General features: G+C 51.8%; 2 protein-coding genes and 1 non-coding gene across 4 annotated transcripts in view; 2 read left to right on the top strand and 1 right to left on the bottom strand.

Moving 5' to 3' along the window:
• Positions 1–9,474: 9,474 nt before the first annotated feature.
• Positions 9,475–16,147, top strand: ODC1 (ornithine decarboxylase 1). 2 transcript variants are annotated; one of them, XM_069494136.1, is made up of 12 exons: positions 9,475–9,679; positions 11,918–12,016; positions 12,107–12,240; positions 12,515–12,688; positions 12,880–13,052; positions 13,294–13,428; positions 13,551–13,632; positions 13,814–13,897; positions 14,626–14,788; positions 14,871–14,983; positions 15,075–15,289; positions 15,685–16,147. In XM_069494136.1, the coding sequence occupies exons 3-12, from the start codon at positions 12,139–12,141 to the stop codon at positions 15,827–15,829; spliced, it is 1,386 nt and encodes a 461-aa protein (XP_069350237.1). In that variant the 5' UTR covers positions 9,475–9,679; positions 11,918–12,016; positions 12,107–12,138; the 3' UTR covers positions 15,830–16,147. The 2 variants fall into 2 exon arrangements, with proteins under 2 accessions (XP_069350237.1, XP_069350238.1); XM_069494137.1 differs by lacking the exon at positions 9,475–9,679 and adding an exon at positions 11,811–11,820.
• Positions 10,971–11,104, top strand: LOC138400441 (small nucleolar RNA SNORA42/SNORA80 family). The gene has a single exon (XR_011236324.1). It is a non-coding gene; the product is annotated as a small nucleolar RNA SNORA42/SNORA80 family (small nucleolar RNA).
• A 7,010-nt stretch (positions 16,148–23,157) lies between the features above and the next one.
• Positions 23,158–24,964, bottom strand: part of HPCAL1 (hippocalcin like 1) — a 96,829-nt gene continuing 95,022 nt past the window's right edge. The window contains exon 5 of the mRNA XM_069494457.1: positions 23,158–24,186. Coding sequence (XP_069350558.1) covers positions 24,089–24,186 — 98 coding nt within the window. The 3' untranslated portion in view covers positions 23,158–24,088. The remainder of the gene's footprint in view (positions 24,187–24,964) is intronic.

Here is a 24,964-nt window from a genome sequence, read left to right on the forward strand (position 1 = left end):
GCAGAGACCAGAGGAGACCAGATATGGCCAAGATAATGGTCTCCCAGGGAGGCCAGAAGCAGGGCAGCTACTGGGGCTTCACTTGAGACTAGGCAAATTTCAGTTGGCAAAGACCTAAGTGTAAGGTACTCCAGACAAGGTGAAAACCAGCTCCACATAGATCCAGAGGCAGGTAAAAGAGAAAAGGGAGAGAAAGCACAGTTGTTGAGCACCTACCAAGGTCAAGGCCTGAGCTAGGCACTTTAGAGTTTAGCTAATGGTTTTACAGCCACAAGCCTACAAAATAAAGGTTAGATCCCAGGCTCAGAGAGGTGGAAAGACCGACCCAAGACCCCACATTAGCTGCAGTGAGAGCTAACGTTTGTGCCAGCTCCAGGTGTGCTGGTTTAGGAAGGGTGGGACAGGGGCGCCATCTGCCCCAGGTGCAGACAATAAGATGTGCATTGTCTGTAGATAATTTAAAAATGATAATAAAACTGATTAAAAGTTGTTCTGCTTGTTATTATCATCATGCCCATCAATTCTAAACAATGTCACTGATAAAATACCACTCCCTGAAAAAAATCCCTTTGTTCTAAACAATTGCTGTGGTTCCGATGGCGTTTTAATAATACATACGTGAACTCCACGTTTTCATTACTCGCCCTTTCATAAACGTATTCTGCACCTAAATTAATTCAAGGAACTCCCAGTTCCACAGTCGGCCCTTGAGTCACACAGACTTGGCTACAGGTGCGCACTTGGAGAGGAAGTTTCTAATGCTTTTCAATCCTTTAGCAGGCTGGCCAACGTGTCCCCGTCCACCCGGGACTTTTCTGATTTTTGCACTGAATGTCCCAGACCGATGGCTGGCTCCCTCGCCTTGGAACTCAGCCCAGCAGCAAGTCATGTCTTCAATTCTCATGACATTTGAAATAAACAATAACATCACAGTGATTATATTAATGAAAGCAAAGAAACGGTTTGAATTAGTTCATTTCCGTCATTACATGTGGGGAGTTTTGGTATTGAAAATTTAAATGGCAGCAGTGTCAACTGCAAGATGTAATATTTTTGTTTGATACATGTAAACAATTTATACCATTTTAATTTACATGTAAATGTTTAATTTAATTTGAATATCTTTAAAACTGGAGTTTTTCTTTTAAAATTATTTTTTGTTTTAAACCTAAAGGACAAATCAAGAAAATAATGACTGCTGATTTTTACATAAGTTATTACAGAAAAAAAATTCTGTTGTATCAAGGAGGGTGTGTCAAAAAATTAACTGTTTCCGGTACCAAATACAGCAGATACAACATTGGTACTATGCACAAATTATCTCATTCAATTCCCTCTGAGGAGGCTTCTATTGTTTTCCCCATTTATAGCTGAAGAAACTGAGGTTCAGGGAAATTAATCAACATACCATTGAGAAGCTGAGATTCAAATGCATGTGCTCTGTCACCAGAGGCACCCCCCTGGCTACTCCACTAGTGCATATTTAAACCCAGGTCTATCCAGCCCCACAGCTGGGCTCTTCCAGAGAGAACTTCTTGCTGGGGTATGAAGGTCCGGGGGGAGGGGGGGAGGCTAAGTTTTTTGGTAAGACTATTGCAACTGTTTCTTTCAGTTGTACAGCTAGATAACAAAGTACCCCAAAACTTAGTGGGATAACCAATCATCTATTACATGAATTAGTTCTGTGGGTCCGGAATAGTAGATAAAGGTTTGTCTCTTTTGCATGACATTTGGGACCTCAGCTGGGAAGAGCTGGTGGCCAGCAGCAAGTGACCCCATGGCCTGGGGCTGGAGTTACCTGGAAGTGCCCTCACTCACGTGTCTGATGGTTGGTGCTGGCTGTCAGCTGACACCTGCACATGGGGTTCCCATGTGGCCTGAAAGTGGCCTGACATCTTACAAGGTGATCAAGAGCTCCCCAGCTAACAAGGTGGAAGCTGCATTGCCTTTTTAGTTATTTATTTATTTATTTCGAGACAGAGTCTCGCTCTGTTGTTCCAGCTAGAGTACAGTGGCATCCCCATAGCTCACAGCAACCTCCGGCTCCTGGGCTCAGGTGATCTTCCTCCCAGGTAGCTGGGATTACAGAAGCACGCCACTATGCCCAGCTAATTTTTTATTTATTTTTTGTAGAGATGGGGTCTCTATGTCGCCCAAGCTGGTCTCGAACTCCTGGGCTCAAGCGATCTTGCCTCGGCCTCCCAAAGGTCTGAATAAATGTCCTTACCAGAACTCTCCTTGGGAAGTGGCCTACAAGGGGACAGAAGGAAGACTTTGACAGGCCTCTGGGGAGGGAGCTGAGCCTGCCCTGGCCTGCCACAGCTCTGCTGTTTCTCAGTGGAGGGATGGGGCTGGCCTCTGAAAGTGACACGCACAGGCCTGAGCCACTGCACCCAGCCTGCATTGCCTTTTATGATGTGGTCTCCAGTGACCTTTGCCACATTCTACAAACAAGTCACGAGCCTGCCCAGACTAGAGGAGAGACTTCACTTGACGGAGCCAGCCAGACACACTGTCGCAGCCACCTTTGCACAGCCCGGTTTGCCGCGTCTCTCTTCTCTCTCGCCCAGCTGGACCCGACTCCTTCAGTCTTCACTTCCCCCCAGGATCTTCCTGGCACCTCTCCAGACCCTGGCCTGTCACAGCCCTGTCAGGCAGCCCCAACCCAGGGAGCATTTTGGAGTGTGGACCCAGGGGAGGCCGCAGATAAGAGGAGACCTTTGATATGCATCCTGTCTGCTCAGTTTGGAAGACATTTACAAACAACTGTGCAGTGGCTACCTCCTGAGCTGCCAGAGAAAACATTTATTCAGACCTTGAAATTTCAGGCCTTTACATTTTCAAAGTGAACCCTTATCAAACTGATCCACTGAATGGTTTTGAACACTTCATCTCATCCCAGCAGTCGCCTCCCCAATGAAGGCGCTGCCTACGCTGCTCTGGCACCAGACAAGCAGCCTGGGTGGAGACCACCTGCCACATGGACACCTGCTCTGCCTAGGAGCGCAGGAGGGATGTGTGGGAAGCGTGTCCTGCCAGAGTGAGTGGCCCAGTGGGGAACAGCCATCGAGGGGACACAGGGGACTGTTTGCTGAGGAAGGGAGGGATCTAGTGATGGGAGTGAGCAGCTTCCAAGAGTTTCTCGGGCTGGAGACAGAGAAGAGGGTTTTTAGCGATGCACTGAAGAGCCCGCCTCCCAGGTTTGAGAAGGAAGCAAGAGAAGATGGGAATTTCTGTTTGGATGGACTTGTAACGTGACACCTCTCGGGACGGAGCTCTGTGGATCTCGGCCTGCTAAGCATCACGTGTGCTTCTACAGTGAGCCCCGCACGGACCGATCTCTGCTCCTCACAACCATCCGAGGAGTGCCGCGGGAAGCTCAGGGTCAGCCCCGTGTCACGTGTCCTGTGCCATGCCTCTCCTTTCTTCTGCCAGTTTTCCTGTGGTTTTGTGCAGTGTGTTGGCTTGCTAGGGCTGCGGTAACAAGGTCCCAAGGGGTGGATGGAAATCAGTTTGAGTCAACTGTGGAGGTCCCCTGGGAGAAGGCAAGGCCATACGACGTGATCGTCCCGCTGAGCCAGGAAAGGAAGTGTGCCGGGAAATGATTCCTTGGATAAAAATGGACACAGAGGAGGAGATGCCCTTTCCCTCTTCCCACGAGACTCTGTTATACCTGCAGATGACACCTGGTGCTGGGGCAGCCTTCTTGGAGCCATGAGGGAGCCGGGCCAGCACCAGGCATGGAAGTACAGAGAGATGGAAAGAGTCTGAGCCTTTGATGTTGTTCTTGAGGCTCTGGGGACATGAAACTGGAGCCTCCCTTCCCTGAGACTTCTTGTTACACGAGATGATTAATTCTCCTTGTTGCTTAAGCCAATATGAAATGTCACCCGGTGCTTACCAGAACTCTCGTTAGGAAGTGGCCTACAAGGGGACAGAAGGAAGACTTTGACAGGCCTCTGGGGAGGGAGCTGAGCCTGCCCTGGCCTGCCACAGCTCTGCTGTTTCTCAGTGGAGGGATGGGGCTGGCCTCTAAAAGTGCCACTCACCAGCTCTCTTGCCAGCAGGCTTTCTGCTGGGAGGCCTTGGTGGGACCTTGGAGGATGGGGGGAGAGCTGTCTCCTGTCCCTCCTCTGTCTCTCTCCCTCTCCCGCACAGTAGCCTCCCTGGCGCTGGCCGCTTCCCCTCGGTGCTTCCAGCTCCCTCCAGCCAGGGGCTCTCTGCTGTCCCGGTTCCTGCTGGACAGCCTCCAGGTGGCTGCCATGCTGCTGGGGACCCTCTCTCCCTTTTATCCCCAGTCCTATGGGTGGTAGTGGCTTCCCGCGGCTGTTAGACGTTCTGTTACCTCTGTAACTCTTAATAGTTCCCGTGCTAAATTCCTTCTACTGAACTGCCTGCTTTGGCCCTGAGGGGTGCAGGGCATGAAATGCCGAAGGGAAGCAGTTTGTACCCGCATGTGGCAGCCAACCTGCCTTCTGGCATTGCTGGCTCTGTCACCAGCAAGGATGTGGTTGGGCAGATGGGTCGAAGCCAGACTAAATCACCTGCACAACAAAGGAGGGGTCCTGGGGAGTATTTGCTCCCAGAGTGACCCCCTTCTGCTCCACCCCCACAGCCCTCAGTCCTCTCCCACAAGAAAACTGTGCTTGGGGACAGGTGCCTCTCTCTGTGCACACAGGTCTTACTCTTGCCCTGGGTACCCCCCAACCCCTCCCTGACTCATCCTACCTTGGACAAGCCTTTCTGAGCCCAGGTCCCTTTTCTCTGTGCCATTTCTAACTCCTCTGCTCTTGGGTCCCCATAGTGGTAGCTGATGTCACCACTGTCCTGGTGACCAGAACGTGTCAGAGCACAAGCCTGAGGGTGGGCCTCCCCTCTGGACCATGAGCTCCTTGAGGACAGGGACCTCCTTGGGCTCATCTTCTTGGCCCTGGCATATGGAAGGAAGAGGAAATGCTCACAGCTGTTTGAACGGTGAGCACCATCCTCAGACCACCCCGCCCCAGCAGCTGTTCTGTGCTGAGGGCCCCACGTGGCTCCATCCCCAGCAGACCCCTGGATGGTCCTGACTGTCACTTGGCAGGGACGGGGCACTTACACTCGCCCGGGCAGAGCACACACCTTCCAGGAGGCCTAAGTTGTGCAAGGTCCCTTCACACGCTGTTCCCTGCCACAGGAGGAAGAAATCTTGCAGGCTCTGGGGCTTCCCAGAGGTGGGGCCCTGCTAGGGTGGGGCTCTGGCAGAAATGGGACAGTGGCAAAACCCAGCAGAGGTGCTGTGACTTGTCAGGTCAGAGGGAGTCACCAGGAGCTTAGAAGAAAATAAAACAAAAGAGGCAGTTTTCCTGAAGTGTGGGGTAAAGGTGAGGCATCTTTGGGTTCTTATCAGTCTCCTGCTGGTCCCCAAGAACTCAGCCCATGGCTGCAGGGTCTCGAGGGTCTTACCTCGCCCCACACAACACTTGCATGTAGGAGGCACTCAGCAGACACGTATGGAAGGAATAAAATGGATGCATGACTTAAGGAAGACTATTGAGAATATTTTGTCCCTTTAATTTTAGACGGCACGTGGGGAGAAATACCCATGACCTTGTTACTGAAAGTTCGGCACTTGTCCCCCAGGCTGCATCAGAAGAACAAGGACAAGTGGTTTGAGGAGAAGGAAAGAGGAGTTTATTAATTTGCTGGAGAATGAGGAGGTTGGCAGACTCTCGTCTCAAAGTACCAATGTCCTGTTTCTAAACAGAAGTACAGAGCTTTTTTTTTTTTTTTTGAGACAGTCTTGCTCTGTCACCCTGGCTAGAGTGCAGTGGTGTCATCATAGCTCACAGCAACCTCAAGCTCCTGGGCTCAAGCCATCCTCCTGCCTCAGCCTCCCAAGTAGCTGGGACTACAGGTGCACACCACCACACCTGGCTAAGTTTTTCTATTTTTCAGTAGAGATGGGGTCTTACTCTTGCTAAGGCGATGCTCCTACCTCGGCCTGCCAGAGTGCTAGGATTACAGGCATGAGCCACTGCACCCGGCCAGAAGTATAGAGCTTTGGCTTCTGATTCATCCCATCATCAGCCAAGACAATCTCATGACCTCTGCCCAGACAACCAGACAATTCCCTTGAGCCATCTCCTGTGGCACAAAGAACAAAGAACACTCTCCTGCCCCTCCTGACCGCTGGCTGAGGCAGGAGTACATGTAGGTTTTAGTTCTCAAAAAACATGATGGGGTTTCAAAGAGACAGAAATCATTTTTACCTGTTTTCAGGCCATTTTCTCTGTTACAAGCTAATCACTCACAAAGCAACTACCAATGACAGATTTTTCAGGACAACCCCAGTTTCAACATGACAACACTGAGTGTACAAGGAACTGGGCAAGAAGATAAGAAAATCATGGTCCTGACTTGAAAAGGAGAGCGGTGGCGGTGAGGGCAAGGCAGGAAAACAAAGGTGCCCACAACGAGTGACTGATGCATGCTATGCTGGCAGGGGCAGGGCATGCAGGACATCAGTGGCCCAAGGGCCTGGAGTGGCAGGAGACAAGGATCGGAGGGTGGGCAGGGCAGGCCTCAGAGGGTCCTCGGTGCCAGGCTAAGGTGTTTGGTCTTTACTCTGTGGACCAAGGGCCTCCAGTGAAGGGTTTTAAAGAAACGAGGACTTGGCACAAACTTAGTAGGCCGCGGACTTCAGCCCAGGGAAAGAGACAGGGCCGTGGGAAGCAAGCATCACTGAACGTCACTTTCTCACTCAACCTCCGGACAGAGGCCACCTCTTCTCTGCAATGTACTCTGTGGCCACTCACCTGCCCCAGGGCCCTGCTGGGCTCCTGGACGCCCTGGCCCAGTTCCTGCCATTCGGCTCCTGTCCTGGCAACTTCCCAGTGAGCCACACCAGGGCTGGGGCAAGGCGGGGCTGTGATGCAACAACACTTTATAAAACAAACATCTGGGACTTCCACATGGGTGTCTTCTGCTTCCAACAGATACTTTTGGAGGAGTTCCACTTCTCTGATGACGCCACCATTGCTCAGAGTAAGGAGGGCCTCCCTGGAAGGTGCTTCCTCCGCCTCAGGCACATCATTTGGATTATCGGCAAAGGTGGCGCACTTCCAGCCTTGGAGGGTGGATTGGAATTTTGGAAACACCTGAAACAATTCGAGGGCAAGGCTAGAGTACTGGTGAGTGATTGAGCCGTGGAACACTATTTTTGGTGTGACTACAGTGTCCTGTGGCTGGTCCTCATTGCCCAGGTGTCCTGAGTTATGCACCTTGCTAACCTCCCACAGTCCTTGTGTGGCCAAATGTCATGAGCTTCAGTCTATAGTCAACTCTCCCTATTATTCTGGAAGAAAGTTGGTGAAGCAGAATGTGACCTTCAGAGAACCCAAACCCATTTTCCAGAAAGCTTTCAAAGCCAAATGTTCCAATATTGAGTAAATGGACATATAAATGCTTGCTGACTGCTGTCTTTTATGTTATTTAATTCTTTCCCATGAGAGTGACTCCTTAAATTTGTAATCACTATATACCTTTATAAGCTCTTTCATATAAATAAATTAACAATTAAGTAAAAGAAAGCCTCCTTCATCAGATGTGTCTTCATTTTTGGCTCAGAAAACTTGGTCAGTGGATTTATACAGAACTCTGTTTGTAAAAGAAGTCAGAGATTCTTTTATTTATTTATTTATTTTTTTTTTAGAGATAGGATCTCACTCTGTCACTCAGGCTGGAGTACAGTGGCCTAATCACCCTCCCACCTCCCACATAGCTAGGACTACAGGCACACAGCACCACACCCGGCTAATTTTCTTGGGGATCGGGGGGTAGAGACTGGGGCCTCCCTATGTTGCCCCGGCCGGTCTTGAACTCCTGGCCTTAAGCAATCCTCCCACCTAGGCCTCCCAAAGTGCTGAGCCATAACGCTCAGACTTGCTTTTCTCCTAAAGAAAAAAAAAAAAAGTAGTAAGGCAGAGGATGAAGGCCACTGAAAATACATTGAAAAACAAAAAAGTCATGCATTTTGAATAAGGCCAGGTTTAGTCACCACCAATTTAGCTTCTTGAATCCAGGTTAGTAGCTGGGCTTTATGACTCAGGGCCTCTGACTCCAGCCCCGCTGCCAAGGGGCCTCTCAGAGAGAGTCTGCCTGCAGCCCCTTCCGTCTCCCAGCAGGGTGGAGGGGCAAGGCCTCACCTCCCCAGGGGGAAGTGCAGCATGTGGGCAGGAGCCTGTGGGTTTGGGCTGGGTTGGCGGAGAGGCACAGTGTGCAGGTGACAGTCATGTGAGTGTCTTGTGGGTGCAACAGTTGGACAGACCACCTGGCTCCCTGAACCAAGAACTTACCTCTACATTCCAGTTAATGCTTCTAAAGATACCGGAGAGTCACAGCTGGGCCCCCTCCTTCCCTCCACGCCAGGCTGCTACACGGATGCCACAGGGGAGACACCACGGCTCCTTGGCCTGGGGGGCTGCAAGAGGGCTGCAGCGTTTGGAATGACTGATTGACGCACAGGCGGGGAGAGCTGGGCATCGCTGGCCCTGCAGGAGCTTTCCCCAGTGTGGGGAAAACGGTGTCATTGGGACAAAGTGTTTCTTCACAGAGAAAGGGACAAATACCTCATCACCACGGAATCAAAGATGTCCCATTTAGCTCTTAAGGCTATAATGTCCCTGATGGGTTCTAATGGTTAATGTCATCGCTTGGGGAAGAACTGAGCTTATTAAGGGTGGAACTAACTCCCCACTCACTCCCTCTAGTCCATGGTACTTGGCACCCGGTGGTTGCTCAAGGATTGTGTAAAAATAATGTTGATCAGGGAGCCCAAGAGAGGAGGGTGCAGCAGCCCTCATATCCTTTCACACATGAAGACACTTCTGCTTACGGCTCATGTTTGCACTGTCCTCCTTTCTGAGGAAGCCGAGTCTGCTCCAGGCAGAGCTGTATCATGCGCTCGTTAAACGAGTATTCACCGCTATACCCCAGACCTGGAGTGGGGTACCAAGGAAGTTCACCAAAACCTCACAGGACTTTGTGGCCATAAAGATCCTTGGGTTACTTGAGGCCCAGAGAAGAGCGGTGAGCTGTCCAAGATCACACAAGTTAAAGGAAGAGCTGGGCTAGAGCACCGAGCTCCTCCAGGATCCCCCTTCCCCGCAAAATCCCAAGAGCAGGACCCCACCGGCAGACCCCCGGCCGGCCAGCGTGGTGCGCGTGCGCGGACGAGCTCCGGGGCGGGGCGGGGCGAGGCTGGGGCGGGGCCGGGCGGGGCGGCCCGGCACGCGCGGGGCCGGCACTCGGCGGCGCTGACGTTTTACCGCCCGCGCCCCGCCCCCTCCTCCCCGGCCCGGGTTGGCCGCCGCCGAGCCCCCGCCCCTCCCCCCGGAGGCCTCCCGGACGGAACCGATCGCGGCTGGTTTGAGCTGGAGCGTCTCCTTGACGACACGGCGGCGCTATAAGTAGGGAGCGGCGCGCCGTGGGGCTTTGTCAGTCCCTGCAGCCGCCGCCGCCGGCCGCCCCTCTGCCAGCTGCTCCGGCGCCACCTCGGGCCGGCGTCTCCGGCGGGCGGGAGCCAGGCGCTGACGGGCGCGGCGGGGGCGGCCGAGCGCTCCAGCGGCTCCGGCTCTGCGCGGGCGGCGGCGTCCCGGCTTCTCCATGGGGCTGGCCCGCGGCGCCCGGACGCTCTGAGGTAAGGGCCCGGCCGAGGGAGGGCGGGCGGCGGGCGGGCGCGGGGCACGTGTCCGGCACGCCTGGGCGGCCTGCGGGCGGGCGACCGGCACCGACCCGCGCTGGGGCTGCCTGCCGGGGACACGTGGTCGCGGGGTGGACCGCGACCTGGGGGCGCCGCTCTCTCCGGGCCCGGAGTCCCGCTCTGGACTGGGGGTGCGGGCCCGCGTCCTGTCCCCGGCTCCCGGGCTGGAGGGTCCTGCGGAGACCCTCCTGGTCCCCGCGTCCGGCCTCTCCCCGACCACGTCAGCGGGGCTGAGCCAGGCGCCGGGCCGGAAGCCGTTGGGAAGGCCGCTGCGGTCCTTCAACCGCTATTTGCTTTCAAACCGGGCGGCAGGCCCGGAGCAGGTGCAGCAGAGCCTGGCGGCCGCTCGCGCTCGCTTTCGTGAGCACGAGCCGTCCCCTCTGCATTGTTGCCCTGCAATTTCCTCTTTCTTTTTCTTGTTTTTTAAGTTTTTAATTTTTGCTGTGTGTACGGGGCAAATGACAACGTTATAGGAGCCGGCGGGAGTTGCTAGAGCTGAGATAGCCTTACAGCAACTATGGTAATAAATACTCCCTTGGCCATGACTTGGAATGGTTTATTTAAGGACTCTTTGAATGACTTAGTGATTTCAGAAAAGCCAGGCTCAGGCGCACGTGGGAGCCAGCCCTAAGGTTTTCAAAACGGACTGATTGCATTGTATGAGGATCCTAAATAATGGATGAAAGTGTAGGGAGCTGAACCTCTCAGGAATGTCTGGGGAGGACAAAGAATGTGTTGGCTTACTTTATTCAAACCTAAAATTGAGCAGAATTGAAATTGACTTATGAAATTTTTTCGACGTTTTGTGTTTGAATTAGTCCATGTCTGCTAACGTTACCATCTTGTGTTAATTGATGCACCATTTTAAATAACTTAGCTGTACGGAAATACCAAAAGATGTTAAGTGAAATTTATTCAAATAAGCTCTTCAAATAAAACTTTAAAAGATACAGAAAATCAGAATACTAAATAGTGCTCTATTTCAAAGAAATTAAAACTTTCCAAGTTTAAGCTTGAACATTGCCTTAAAAATATTTAACAAGACCCTAAATTTACTCAGTCTGTTACTGATTGAGCCTATTTATCATCAGTCAATTATAAATGTTATTAAAACAAAAATGATTTTGCTGGTGCCTTTTACCTTCTCCTAGGGGTGATTTAGGCAACTCATGAGGTTGACAATGCCGAAAAGTTACGTTAGATGGAATCTTACAGAAAGTTCTACCATGCATGGGTTTGGATTTATGGCAGGCCTGTCCCCCTGGGCCTCTCATGGTGTCCCATGCCAGAGCAGACTGTGACCCCGAACCATTGCCTGGCCTGTGCCCGTAGGCTGCTGGCACTGAAGCGGGTTGCACAGAGGAAAAGAAGATCTTGCTTATTTCTGTTATTAATGGTTAGCCAAAAATTACTTCCGTATGGTTATTCATAGCTAAGCAAATATTAGAGTGCCTGTAAGGACGGTTGGCATTACCAGAATTGCTCATTCCATGGGCACCAATGGTTTAAGAATATTGAGTTCTGATCAGATAACAGCAACTATATAATACCGTGTATAAAGTGGATTTGAAGATTACAGTTTAACAAAATTGTGCTCAGCTAATATATCATGCAAATAAGCTCATAAAATTCTTAAGAAACTTACAAGCACTCAGCAAGTTGAGTGCCTTATAAACATGGCCATGGTACCTGTTGGTCACATAGAATGATTTCTAGACCAAAGATCATTCTATGTAAGACTTAGTGGAAGTAGGAAATAGCAAGCAAGATGGTTGTGTGGCTGTATATAATGGGTATAGTGCCATTTTAAGTTTCCAAAGAGTTGAAACAACTCTGAAATAAAGCAGACTGACCATTATAAAGCTTTTTCCAGATCAGTTAATTAAGTGCAGACAAGCTTCTGAGACCTGTATTCAACATTTTTTTTTTGGCATAAATATTTGAAATGCTTACATATATAGAATTTTAGTGTGCTGCTTAAAAAAAAAGACTAGTATTGAATCTGGTATCCTCAGATACTGCAGAAGTTTATGGAGTCATGTGACTTACACCTGGGAATAATTGGGATCACCACAACAGTGAGTGAGTGACATTGGGTGCGTCATTAGCCTGCTTCCTGTGTATGTCCGTCTTCAGTGCCCCATCTTTCAACTTGATGTGTTCCTTGTTCATCAGAACGTTTCCATTGTTGCTCCGAGGGCACACGATTCCTGGAGAATTGCCTTTGTGAGAAGCTGAAAATATTTCTTTAAATTCCATCTCTTAGTTTTCCAAGTAAGTATTCGGTTTACACTTGGGTTGTAGGTTAATCTTAAGATTCGTATTGTTAAAGCTTCTGAGTGACTTTCTCCGCCCTATTTGCAGTTTGTTGCATTTTAAAGGAACATCGAGAAACCATGAACAACTTTAGTAACGAAGAGTTTGACTGCCACTTCCTTGATGAAGGTTTTACTGCCAAGGACATTCTGGACCAAAAAATTAATGAAGTTTCTTCTTCTGTAAGTATGCAAGGCCCGTGTTGTCAGTGCACTGAGAATGTCGGGAGAATGGGAAACTTTGGCAGGGTCTTGAGGAAGTATAATGTCTTATTAGGGAACTTAGAAAGTTAATTGGCTGTGGCTTGTCCAGTGATAATGGTGATGTTTGTTCGTGTCAGTGACTAAACTCAAGGGTAGGGCTCATTGAGAATGCTGGGAAAGAGAAGGGAGGCTGGTGTTGGTGTGGTGTGTTGAGAGGCTGCCAATGGTTCACCTGTGACTGCTCTCATTTCAGGATGATAAGGATGCCTTCTATGTCGCAGACCTTGGAGACATTCTGAAGAAACACCGAAGGTGGCTAAAAGCTCTTCCTCGTGTCACCCCCTTTTATGCAGTCAAATGTAACGACAGCAGAGCCATTGTAAAGACCCTCGCTGCCATCGGGACAGGATTTGACTGTGCTAGCAAGGTAAGCACAAGCAGCAGGATTCGAAAACAGTTATATAAGATGGTCCTGGTGTTCCCATGAACAATGAAAGTTGTGTTTCTTGGGCCATAAATGCTAATGAAAGGGGAGGTGCATGACACCTTCCCATGCTTTTCTGTTTATTCCACTTATTAGCTATACATGTATAGCATAATACCGTTCTCCTTTTTTAGACCGAAATACAATTGGTGCAGAGTCTCGGGGTGCCTCCAGAGAGGATTATCTATGCAAATCCTTGTAAACAAGTGTCTCAAATTAAGTATGCTGCCAATAATGGAGTCCAGATGATGACTTTTGATAGTGAAGTTGAGTTGATGAAAGTTGCCAGAGCACATCCAAAGGCAAAGTAAGTTAATTTCCTCCATTTGAGGGCAAGGTTGGGGTATGGGATGCATAGATTCTTGTCAATAAACTTAAATTTCCAATTAGTAGGAAATAGTTTTAAATCCATTATTGATAAAACCTAATTATTAGACTCAAACCATAGAGTATCAGAGTCAATATTTAGAGCAGGATTCTTTTTATTTTAACCGTGGCTTTAGGTGATCTTCTATCATGAGACATTAGGTAACTTTTCTTGCTTCTAGGTTGGTTTTGCGGATTGCCACTGATGATTCCAAAGCAGTCTGTCGACTCAGTGTTAAATTTGGTGCCACGCTGAAAACTAGCAGGCTTCTTTTGGAACGGGCAAAAGAGCTAAATATCGATGTCATCGGTGTCAGGTGAGATCTTGGTGGCAAGCTAGAGGCTAAGACATTAAGCAGTGCAAGTTTCACGGGCTTTCTGCCACTGTTAATCATTTTAAGAAATAATAAGAAATGGCATCTCATCTTTTTTACTCCAGCTTCCACGTAGGAAGTGGCTGTACTGATCCTGAGACCTTCGTGCAGGCAATCTCTGATGCCCGCTGTGTCTTTGACATGGGAGTGAGTATACGTGACCTCATTGGTGAAGGGGGCAGGACTGGCAATGACTGGTCTGAATTTTAGAGTTGACCTTTTGTAGAGGACTGTCGCCTGTTACAGGGGCTTCAACCCATCTGCTGCGTACATTTTTGTTACTTGTTATAAATCTGAATGTTTGACTTCTTAATTTTCTTGACTCTAGGCTGAGGTTGGTTTCAGCATGTATCTGCTTGATATTGGTGGTGGCTTTCCTGGATCTGAGGATGTGAAGCTTAAATTTGAAGAGGTAATTTATAACAAAACTGTAATACACAGTGGCTATTTCAGCAAGTTTCTTTTTGGAATATTTCAAAACTTAGTGTAGTCTTGGTGTGATATTTTGAGTGACTTCTGTGCCTATCTAAAATTTAAATCAAACGTATTTACTACCATTTGGTTTTCTAAACTATGAATCAGCTTTCCCAGAAGTCTTGTATGATTGATTACATTAAGATATATCGCTGTGGAATTACTAAGACTATGCTGACTTCAGTGCATCATTACCTCAAATATGGTTTGTTAGACTTGTACTTCCTTCCCTTAAACATCTTAAATGTTTAGTCATTTAGGAAGTTACGCAATTATGAGTTTATAAAATAGATCTACATTCTTATTTGTTAAATGATGAGGTAAGCAGAGTAGAAGGATTTTTATCCTGTTGGTATGTGTTTGCTAAATAAAAATATTTTGGCATATTGATACCTCACTAGGTAGTAATTTGTTTTGTGCTATTTTTTGATAAAATCATATGTATAACCTCTTAAAAGGATAGTGTGTCCAGAGAGGACTCAAAATGAACAGCCGGAGATGTGCAAACTGGTTTTCAGGGAAATGTTTACTTTTTTGCTTCTGTTGCTTAGTGGTAACTCTGTCTGCGGATGCTGGCTCTCATCATGTCATTTACAAAGCCCTGTGATCTTTTTCCTCCATGTGAATTCCCCATGATGAATGGCTGCTCTTTTCTGTCTCTCTTAGATCACCAGTGTAATCAACCCAGCATTGGACAAGTATTTTCCGTCAGACTCTGGAGTGAGAATCATAGCTGAGCCAGGCAGATATTATGTTGCGTCAGCTTTCACGCTCGCAGTTAATATTATTGCCAAAAAAATCGTATTAAAGGAACAGATAGGCTCTGATGGTAGGTATAAAGGATGAATTATTGCATATGTAACTGAAAGTTGACACAAAAGGTGGTAATTAAGATTAATCTGCCTTTCTAGATGAAGATGAGTCCAATGAACAAACCTTTATGTATTACGTGAATGATGGAGTATATGGATCATTTAATTGCATCCTTTATGATCATGCGCACGTAAAGCCCCTTCTGCAAAAGGTAACTTCTGAACGTACTGTATAAAATAGTTGAGGTGATTGGTCCCAACAAATACAATGAAGTAGTACTTTCTCTCTCGCTTTTTGTGTAGAGACCTAAACCAGATGAGAAGTATTATTCATCCAGCATATGGGGACCAACATGTGATGGCCTTGACCGGATTGTTGAGCGCTGTGACCTGCCCGAGATGCATGTGGGTGACTGGATGCTCTTTGAAAACATGGGTGCTTACACTGTAGCTGCTGCTTCTACGTTCAATGGATTCCAGAGGCCCACTATCTACTATGTGATGTCAGGACCGACATGGTGAGTGGCACACGCATGTTCATAGTTCTGGCGAGAACAGGCACCTTCTCAGACCTGCGCTTGCTCTTGTCTAGTTGAATAAGAAATTGTTTTGCCTAGGATTGAATACAGACAAGCGGGAGGAAAATCCCTCCAGTAATGCTGACCTATATAATTTTTTTTTTAGATTTTTCTAAGAAAAGTTTTAGAAAATACTGATTAGGCTATTTCTATATAACTAGAATATTTGAGTCAGTGCACATGACTTGGGGTTTTCTTAGTACCAATAAAGTAATTCTGAAGAAATGTTTGTTTTAGAAATAGACTGAATTGCTTCCTGATGGGAAGTAAATACTCTCATGCCCATTTGTGGGTGACTCAGGGTTTTTAAATGTATATCCTACTTTCTGTCTCAGGCAACTCATGCAGCAAATCCAGAACCCCGACTTCCCACCCGAAGTAGAAGAGCAGGACGTCGGCACTCTGCCTGTGTCTTGTGCTTGGGAAAGTGGAATGAAACGACACCCAGCAACTTGTGCTTCAGCTAGTATTAATGTGTAGATATCATTCTTGTAGCTGTTAACTGCGAGTTTAGCTTGAATTAAGGGATTTGGGGGGACCATTTAACTTAATTACTGCTAGTTTTGACATGTAAGAGTAGGGTTGCACATATGCAGCAATATGGAAGACTAGGAGATGGGGTCACACTTATCTGTGTTCCTATGGAAACTATTTGAATATTTGTTTTATATGGATTTTTATTCACTTTTCAGACATGCTACAAAAGAGTGCCCCTCAGCTGCTGAGCAAGCATTTGTAGCTTGTACAATGGCTGAATGGGCCAAAAGCTTAGTGTTATGACCTGTTTTAAAAATAAAGTATCTTAAAATAATTGGGCATTGGGAAATTTTTATAGTGTGTGCATTCCAGACACTTCACAAGTCCTATATATAGTTTGCTGTGGGGTCTCACAGGGAATAGTGGATCTAGCCCACGCCTGCATAGCGGGGAAAGGAGCATGGAGGAGACCAAGGCTGCATCCTGTGGTGCGGAAGGTACACACCTGCCCAGCCCACCCCGAATGGCCATAGAGTTGGCTCTGAACTCGCCCTTTGCTGCAGGTGCCATCGTGCCTAACTGGCTTGCCCTGTCATGGCCAGTGCCCACTGTGTGTGAAAAGCAAAAACCGAAACCCGCCCAGTTGTGTGTGTGTACACACATACTTGCACATGCCCAGGACGTTTCTGCAAGAACTTACAAGGAACTGGTCCACAGTGGTTGCCTCTGGGCAGGAGAATCAGAGGCCTGCGGAGGAGAGTTGACACGTGTATGTATTACTGCTGTTAATGGGCTTCCCAGGTGGAGAAAGACAGGCCCAGACAAGTCACACACTGGCTGGCCACCTACTCCATTAGAGGGCTTTTATAGCTATCACCCCATACCTGCTGGGTCTGGGGCTTTCTTTGTGCCATCTCTGGGCCTAGCTGAGAATCGCCCCCTGAAGGTGACAGTCAACTCTTCCCAATCTGGGCTCTGCCGACCAGGGGTCCTGAGAAGCCTCGGGGTGCCTGGGCATGGGAGGGTAGCAAGGGGCTCTGCCTGCTCCTGCTTCACCCAGTTTCATACGTCGGGTTTCACGGTAGGATGTCACTGAAGAAAAGGCTTTGCTGAGTTTTCCCAGCCTCTTTTTTAGAGATGGGATGAAGCCCAGAGAGGCCAAGGTAAGTGAGCGAGTTAAAAGAAGGGCCCCGCTCTGCCCCGGGCTCTGCTCCTGGCCCCTCGTTGACAACGGTGACTAAAAGGAACCATCCTTCCTCCGCCCACCAAAGAGGCCGTGGCTTCTGTCTGTTCTGTCTCCCAGTCTCGTTCTCGCCCAGGTGGCAGCCCAGAGCACCTTTGGCTCCTGACACCGCAGGGGCTGGCACCTCGAGCTGCTTCCCTCTGTGGGCTTGAGCCTGGAGCTGGACAGACCCAGCTGAACCCGTGCCCACCCCTCACCAGCCACAGGGCCCCTCCACCTCGTCCTCCTCCAAAGCGGGAGGCCAGTGCCCACTGAGCAGGGTTGTTACAAAGGGTCAGTGAAGCCTGCAAGCACCAGAGTAATTCTTGCTGTCATTGTTGGGAGTAGGTGGGTTTTATCCGTCGTCGCTGCTGCCCCTAGGATGGGGAGGCCTGTGACCAGATGAGCTGCCTCTGGCCAGGGCTCACTGAGGTGGAGCCTAGTAGGGTGACCTTCCCAGGCCACCCGTCTTTGCAGGCAAGGGACGGAAGCAGGGGAGCTGGGGCTTCCCGGCCCAGGGCCCAGCTGAGGAGTGGCTTTGCCTGGGAGGAGGCCTAGGGGCCTGGGGCCAGGCTGGGCCAGGAGCAGAGTCTTTGGGTACAGGGTTCCACTGGGAGGGCCATGGGCCCAGCCCTGTGGGTGGCCTGAGAGAGGGGCCTGTCTCCTCCAGCTTCTAACCTGCTCCCAGGGCTGTGTAGGCTCAACTCCTGGGCTCGACAAATAGGGTTGCAAGATTTAGCAAATAAAAATAAAAGCTGTCGCATGGGACATAAGTAAACTGCAAACTTTGTTGGTGATCTGAAATTCAAATTTAACTGGGTGCCCTGTATTATGTCTGGCAACCGTATGGGCAACAACTCTTCCGAGTCCTGGGCACCAGGAGCCTGGCCTCAGCTCCTGTGTGCTGTCTGGCCCGCCACAAGTCAGGGGCTCCTCTGGGCCCCAGTGTCCTCTGTCAAATGCCACAGGTGGAAAGCTTACATCTAAAGCAGGTCGCTGCGGTTCCAGGGATCCACACACCCAAGTCCAGGATGGCTTTTCTTCTGTGGCCACCAGGGGGCAGCAGCACCCCACGTGGATGGCTCTGGAGGGGCAGGGGAGCCAACACAAAGTCAAGGAGCCGGACTCTGACGGGAGGCCCCTGGAGGGCCACAGGACTGTGGCACCAGAGTGTGGCCCAACCCAGAACTGCCAACTCAGCTACACCCCGGACCAGGCCGCTCCCCCCCAGCCCTGAAACTCTTCCAGAGGCCCCCGCCCCGGGGAAGCCCCCTGGCCTCCTTTGCAGAACCAGTCCAGGGAACAGCTGGTGGGGCCCCTGCCGCCTCTGTTCTTGCCATCCTCCCACCCGTCCCTGCAGTGGATAACACCCTCAGCCATCGCCTCCAAGGTGTCCCCAGTCCTGACCTGTGCTCCCCCAGCACCTGGTGACCCTGCCTGGCCCCCCTCACCACCCTGAGCGCAATTTGTGGCCTGCACTGCCCTGGCCCCCAGGGGCCGGCTGCGTGGCATTGAGAACAGATCGGCCCCTTGTGTCCCACCCCCGGTGGAGCAGTCCTGAAGACGGGGACCTGGTACTTGTTGCTGAACCAGAGGCAGAGCCCACCCAAGGCCACTGACGCTGCCCTCCCCATCTCAGCAGGTCTCGGCTCTTCCCACCAGGCCAGGTGCCTGACCTGAGCAGTGACAGAGGCTGCTCGGTGACCCCATTCCCTGTCTGCCCGGGAGCAGGCGCCCGCCTGGGACTGTGGGCACGGAGCGAGTGCTGCCAGGGGGTGAGTGCGAGCTGGGGGCTCATTGCCCGGGCCGGAGAGGTGGCCCCCTCCCTGGAACAGCCGGGGTTGGCCTGGGTCTGCCCTTGCATGACCCACACGTGGCCCCCATGCAGGTCCGAGCCCCAGGGAGGCCCACCCTTCCTGGTGCAGTCCCAGAAGCTGCTGGAAGGAGCCCAAGTTGAGGCTGGGGAGAGCCCCACTCTGCCCTCCAGGGGCCACCACCCCCTGCCCACTTGGCCTCAGCCTGCATCCCTTTCCCAGCCCTCCCCAGGACCCTGCCCCAGACAGACTGAGCCCCCATGGGCCCCTGGGCCCCTTGGGCAGTGCCCTGCTCGGCCAGGCCCCCAGCTGACCCTTGGGAGGCGTTTGCTGGATAAACACCTGCCCCAGGTCCCGGGTCCCCTCCGTCTCTCCAATGTCCACTCAGCTTTACCCCATCTCCTTGGTGAAGTCTCCCTAGGCCACAGTAGGGAAGGCCCAGCCCACCTCCTCACAGATCCCCAGTGCGCCCGGCTCTGCCCATAGCACCCAGACCCCTGACGTCCCTCCATCATGCCCCACTCTGGGCCTGGATCCATTGCTGCCAGCACTGAGCCGGAGCCAAAACCAGCGGGCACCAGGCCACTGGCTGTGAGGCGGAGTTGAGACCGGGACTGGGAGGATGGGGGGCTGGGGGGCTGGGACAGGCACAGGCCACTTGTCCCTCAGGCTGAGCCCGCCCCGTGGCCCACACAGCTCCATTTCCCCGGTCCTCTGAGGGCTCTCTGGCGTCCTGGACTACCCAGCTTCCCTGGTGAGCTTCTCAGGGCGCAGGGCAGCGGCTTGGGGGAAGGTCAGGCCAGGGACAGACTTGAGGCTGAACTCTCCTATTTTCCCAAATACCTTCCTGGGTCCACGATCTTCCTCTCAGAAGCCTGAAGTTCCCGGCGGGTTCTGTCTCCTCTCTGGGGGGCAGTGATCCTGGCTGGACCCCGTTTTGGTGGTCCCTGCTCAGGCCTGCCCCTGATCTCAGGAGACAGGCGGGGGAGGGGTCCATCCTGTGTCCAGGGCCTGGCCCTGGGAAAGGGCCCACTCAGGAGGCCCCCTGGGCAGTGTGGGGGGGAGACCCCTTTTCCACTATGGGAGTGACCTGGTGGGAGGCAAGGCCTGGGTGCCACCAATGCAGCGCCTCTGAGTCCATCCAGGGACCCATTGCCCTGTGTTTTCTCAGTCAGCATGGGACACCATGTAGGGGGTGCAGGGGGGGGGGCGTGTCACAATAGCTAGAAGGGTCCATGGAGCCACCAGAGCTATTTTCCTGAGATTCTGTTGAGTCCACACACTGTAAGCCCTGTTCAGGCACACTCATTTCCTCCCTGCTCTCTACATATGCAACGCCCAAGGACCTTCAACAACTACGGTGCCTGTGCAGCATGGCAGAAGGCCTGGGATCCCGTGGGGTAAGGAGAAGCCAGGGCAGACAGAAACTTGAAGGGCTGGCAGGCCCAGGGCCAGAATTGCAAATTCCCAGGAAGGGACAGGAGGAGGCATTTTCTAATGACCAGTCCTGGAAGAGCCTGATCCAAGATAGAGGAAGAGGCTGCCAGAGGATTCCTGCTGGGTAAGTGGCTTGGATGACAGTTCTGGGTTTTTCCTTTGATGAGCTGAGCATCTTGGCATGTGGACACCATCTTTGAGGGCCAGTTCCCCTCCCTCCCAGGCAGCAGTGGCTCATAGAACCATACTGGCTTCTGTGAGCTCCTGCTGGGGCAGGGTCCACTAGGGCCCCCAGATCTATATCTTTCACATTTGATTAGAAGCAGCTGTGATAGTTAACTTTATGCATCAACTTGACTGGGCCACAGGGTGCCCAGATGTTTGGTCAAACATTACTCTGGGTCTGTCTGTGAAGGTGTTTCTAGATAGATTAATATTTGAATTGACAGACTGAGTAAAGCAGTTGATCCTCTCCAGTGTGGGTGGGTCTCATCCAGTCTGTTGAAGGCTTGAATAAAACAAAAGGCTGAGCAAGAGAGAATTTGCTCCTGACAGCCCTTAGCTGGGACACCGGTCCCCTGTTACCTTCAGACTCAGACGGGAGCTACACTGTCAGCTCCCCTGGGTCTCCAGCTTGCTCACTGCAGATTTTAGGACATCTCAGCCTCCGTAAACATATATGCCAATTCCTTATGGTAAATCTGTCTATTTCTCTGTCTGCCCATTCGTCTATCTCTATATCCATCCATCCATCTCTATATTTGTATCTGTCTATCCATCTCTGTATCTGTCCATCCATCCATCATCCATCTCTGTATCTATCTCTATCCACCCCCATCCATCTCTATATCTCTACAGCTATCCATCCATCCATCTGTCCATCCCTCTATGTATGTATCTATTTATCTATCATCTTTCTCTATATCCATCCGTCCATCTCTATATTTATCCATCCATCCATCTGTCCATCCCTCTATGTATGTATCTATTTATCTATCATCTTTCTCTATATCCATCCGTCCATCTCTATATTTATTTCTATCTACCCACCCATCCATCTATCCTATATCTATTTATCCATCCATCTATCCATTCATCCATCTATACATCTATTTATCTATCCATCCACCATCCTTTTTTTTTTTTTTTTTTTTGATTGAGACAGAGTCTTGCTCTGTCACCCGGGCTAGAGTGCTGTGGTGTCAGCCTAGCTCACAGTGACCCCAAACTGCTGGGTTCAAGTGATCCTCCTGCCTCAGCCTCCCGAGTAGCTGGGACTACAGGCATGCGCCACCACATCTGGCTGATTTTTATATTTTTAGCAGAGACAGGGTCTCGCTCTTGCTCAGGCTGATCTCAAAACTCATGAGCCCAAGTAATCCTCTGCCTCAGCCTCCCAGAGTGCTAGGATTACAGGCATGAGCCACCACGCTCAGTCTCATGATCCATCTTTATCCATCTATCTCTATATCTATTGATCCATCCATCCATCTCTATATCCATCCACTTGTCCATCTATCCTTCTATGTACCTATGTATCTATCTACCCATCCATCTCTGTGTCCCTCCACCCCTCCTTCCTCTGGTTCTGTCCCTCTGGAGAATCCTAACGCTTTGGTCATTCCCATCTCTCTCCGCTGGACTCTGTTCCCGTCATACCTGCAGCTTCTCTTGATTTAACCTTTGCCAGTCCCAGTTACACTTTTTATAATATTCAAGCTCCTCACCGGTGGTTCCTCCAGGCCAGGCAGCGTTGCCACAGGCACAGTCTTGCCCCTTTGTTGAGGTTGAATCTACCTCCAGGCACCTGGCCTCACCCTCTGGCCCCCACCTGGCCCCCCCTCAAGGCTCGGCAGCTCTGGGAACGTGGGGGGTGCACTATGACACGGCCTCTGGCAGCCCCGCCGGTCGGAAGACACTTGGCAGGTGGACTCATCATTTCTACTGAGAGGCACGGATGGAGCCTTAAAAGATACAAAAATGACTAAAATCAACAAAACAGCTGCTGTCACTGAAGGCCGGCTGGGAGCCAGGCTCTGAGCCACGTGTCTGCACACGTGACCCTGAGCCGGCCAGCGGCCTGTGCCCCTGCAGTGAAGGCACCGAGGCACAGGGGAGCCCACGCCAGGGGGCCGGGTGGCAGATGCGGTCGGTGTCCGTCCTCGTGACAGCCTCAATTCTGCTCACCCTTCCCCAGCCCTGTGCCCTCTGGGGGAGGGGGTGTCTTCTCAGCCAAGGCGCCCGCGGTCAGCTCATGGTCATCTGGTGAACACGGGCCACAGATTTGGCTAATGAGCTAGGAGGCTGGTGGGAGAACCCTGGAACGTTTCCTCCCTCTGCGCGGCCGGACAGAGGACAGGGCCGCGTCTCTTCCTGCCTCTGAATGCTCCCTCGTCTGCTGTGCTGCCCAGAACCATGACACGGTTGTGGGGACCCCAAGGAGACAAGGCTGAGGACAAAAGCTTACTGTGTGAGGCTGGGGGCGGGTGGCAGGGAGGGTGGAAGGAGCCCGGGGTCCTCGGCGGTGCCGCCTTTGGCCATCTCGGCACACAAGACAAACATCCCATTGTGGCTGGGCTTTCAGCTGAGTTTCCCGCCGCTGGGACCACACGTGTGGACGCTGCAGAGAAGGCAGGACGGAACCAGGTCTGCTCAGCTCACGGCCCATGCCGCCGCCTCGGGTCCACGCCTGTCCTCTCTTGGAATGTGGCTTTCCTACCACCTTGCTGATTAAGCCATGGAGGGGGCAGGGAGGAAGGGAGGCGGAAGCGTGACAGTCAGATCTGCCAAGAATAGTCATCTTTTATTTCCATGAGTATTTCTTGGCATTTGGCAGATATTGAAGAACAGGCTGCGCAAGATTTATAGACACAGTGACGGCTGGAGGAACACAGGAGGGGCCGGGTTTACCAACAACAGCTGGACGCGGCCGAGTCCACCCTGCCTGGGGAGTGCGGACGCCACGCCAGCGGAACGGGGCCTCTCACGGGCAAACACGAAACTCAGAGAATGCCATTTATTTTATCATTTTAATACCGGAAATGCCAGACCAATCGACAGGGAGGAAAGACCGCACGCACACGCCTGCATTCACTGCACGGACGCTAGCATCGCCACGGCTCTGGGCGCGCATGCATTTCCTTTTGACACGGGCAGATGGAGAGTGCGGAACGACCACGAAACAACCGGGCTCGAGGGGTCACGGGCCACGAGGGGGACCACGCTTCAAAGGCAACCGGAGGCATTAAATACGGGACCTACACGTTACATTTCACGTCACCATACGTATAATTTATATATTCAAAGAAAGGAGACCACAGTATATGTACGTGCAAGCGGCTTTGGTCAGAGAAGATGAACAAAGGAGGTGCAGCCATGCACGGGAGGCGCCCGCCTGTCCACTCTCCCTCCGCCTCGTCCCCACAGAGTCACCTGGGATCACAAAATAAATTAGCTGGCTTCGGCGCCACCTTGGGAAGTCCTGCCTAGTATCCTCCTCGGTGTTGTTCTCTGGGCTCCCTGCGGGCCGGGAGGTGCCCCGGAGCCAGGAACGCACGAACCCTGCGTGTAATCGTCACCCTGGAAGGGACCAGGCCGGGCGCGGGGGGAGGAACGTCACACTGGTCAGGCGAGGAAGGCGGCGCCGCCGGCCGGGCCGGGCAGGTGCGACGTGCCGCCGGGCCCGGCCCGGGAGAGCAGGAGTGATTGCGGAGGCACCACTGTTGCAAGCAAAGCTGAGACGGCGAGACAAGCCTGTGTTTCTCTGCAACCGTCCGGAGGCCTGTTCCCTCAGAACTGGCTCGCGCTGCTGGGGTCGCACTGCAGCAACCGGACGATGGAGGGGTCGCTCTTGGCACCTTTGATGAATTCTTCCAGGGACAGTTTGCCTGTGGGGGGGAGCAGGAGAAACCGAGGTTAGTCAGTGCTCACCGTTCTCTGCACTTCCAAAGAGGGTGACAACTCTCAAGGCAGGGACGCCCCCTTAGGTCACTGTCTTGAGCCTTCTCGAAGCTGCAGTCCAAGCTCCACCCACTTCACAGGTGATTGGAATCTTTTCAGAAATCACCGCACGCTTTGCTCACTAAGAAGCGTGTGCCTTGTGCAGAAGGAACATGGCATTGGCCTCTGACCCACACGTAATTCAGGGCAGAGAAGCCACGCTGGGCGGGTGGCCCGAGCCTGGGCCCTGAGATCACGGCCGGGGGCACCCTGCCCGTCAGCTCGGCCCGCTGCTGGGCACAGTGGCGAGCTCTGTGCTACCTTCCCGGCGTGGCGGGGCAGGACTGGACAACGCGGACTGGCCACGGAAGGGATCGGCTGGGCCCCGCGCCCACGCTCCCGCCTTCGCCACAGACCTGCGTGTAAAGTCAGGAGGTAGGAAGTGGTTTCTAAAACTAGTGTCACAGAAATGTGAGTTCCACAGGAACCAGTGCTGGTGACACACACACCCTCTCCCAGGACATAGGCTCGGGTGACTTCACACGGGGCGGAGTGGCTTCCGGAGATTTGCGGGCCGAGCGGGGGTGGGCAGGTGTTCGGATCACCTGCTCCCTCTCCCATAATCACTGTTAATGCACCCAGGCTGTGGGCACCACAGCGCCTGTTCCGCTACTCCACATGCAGGACGCACACTGGAGTTTTGCCCATTCAGACGTGGCCCTGAGG

Source organism: Eulemur rufifrons, chromosome 19 (genome assembly GCF_041146395.1).
Source record: "Eulemur rufifrons isolate Redbay chromosome 19, OSU_ERuf_1, whole genome shotgun sequence".
NCBI classification, from domain to species: domain Eukaryota; kingdom Metazoa; phylum Chordata; class Mammalia; order Primates; family Lemuridae; genus Eulemur; species Eulemur rufifrons.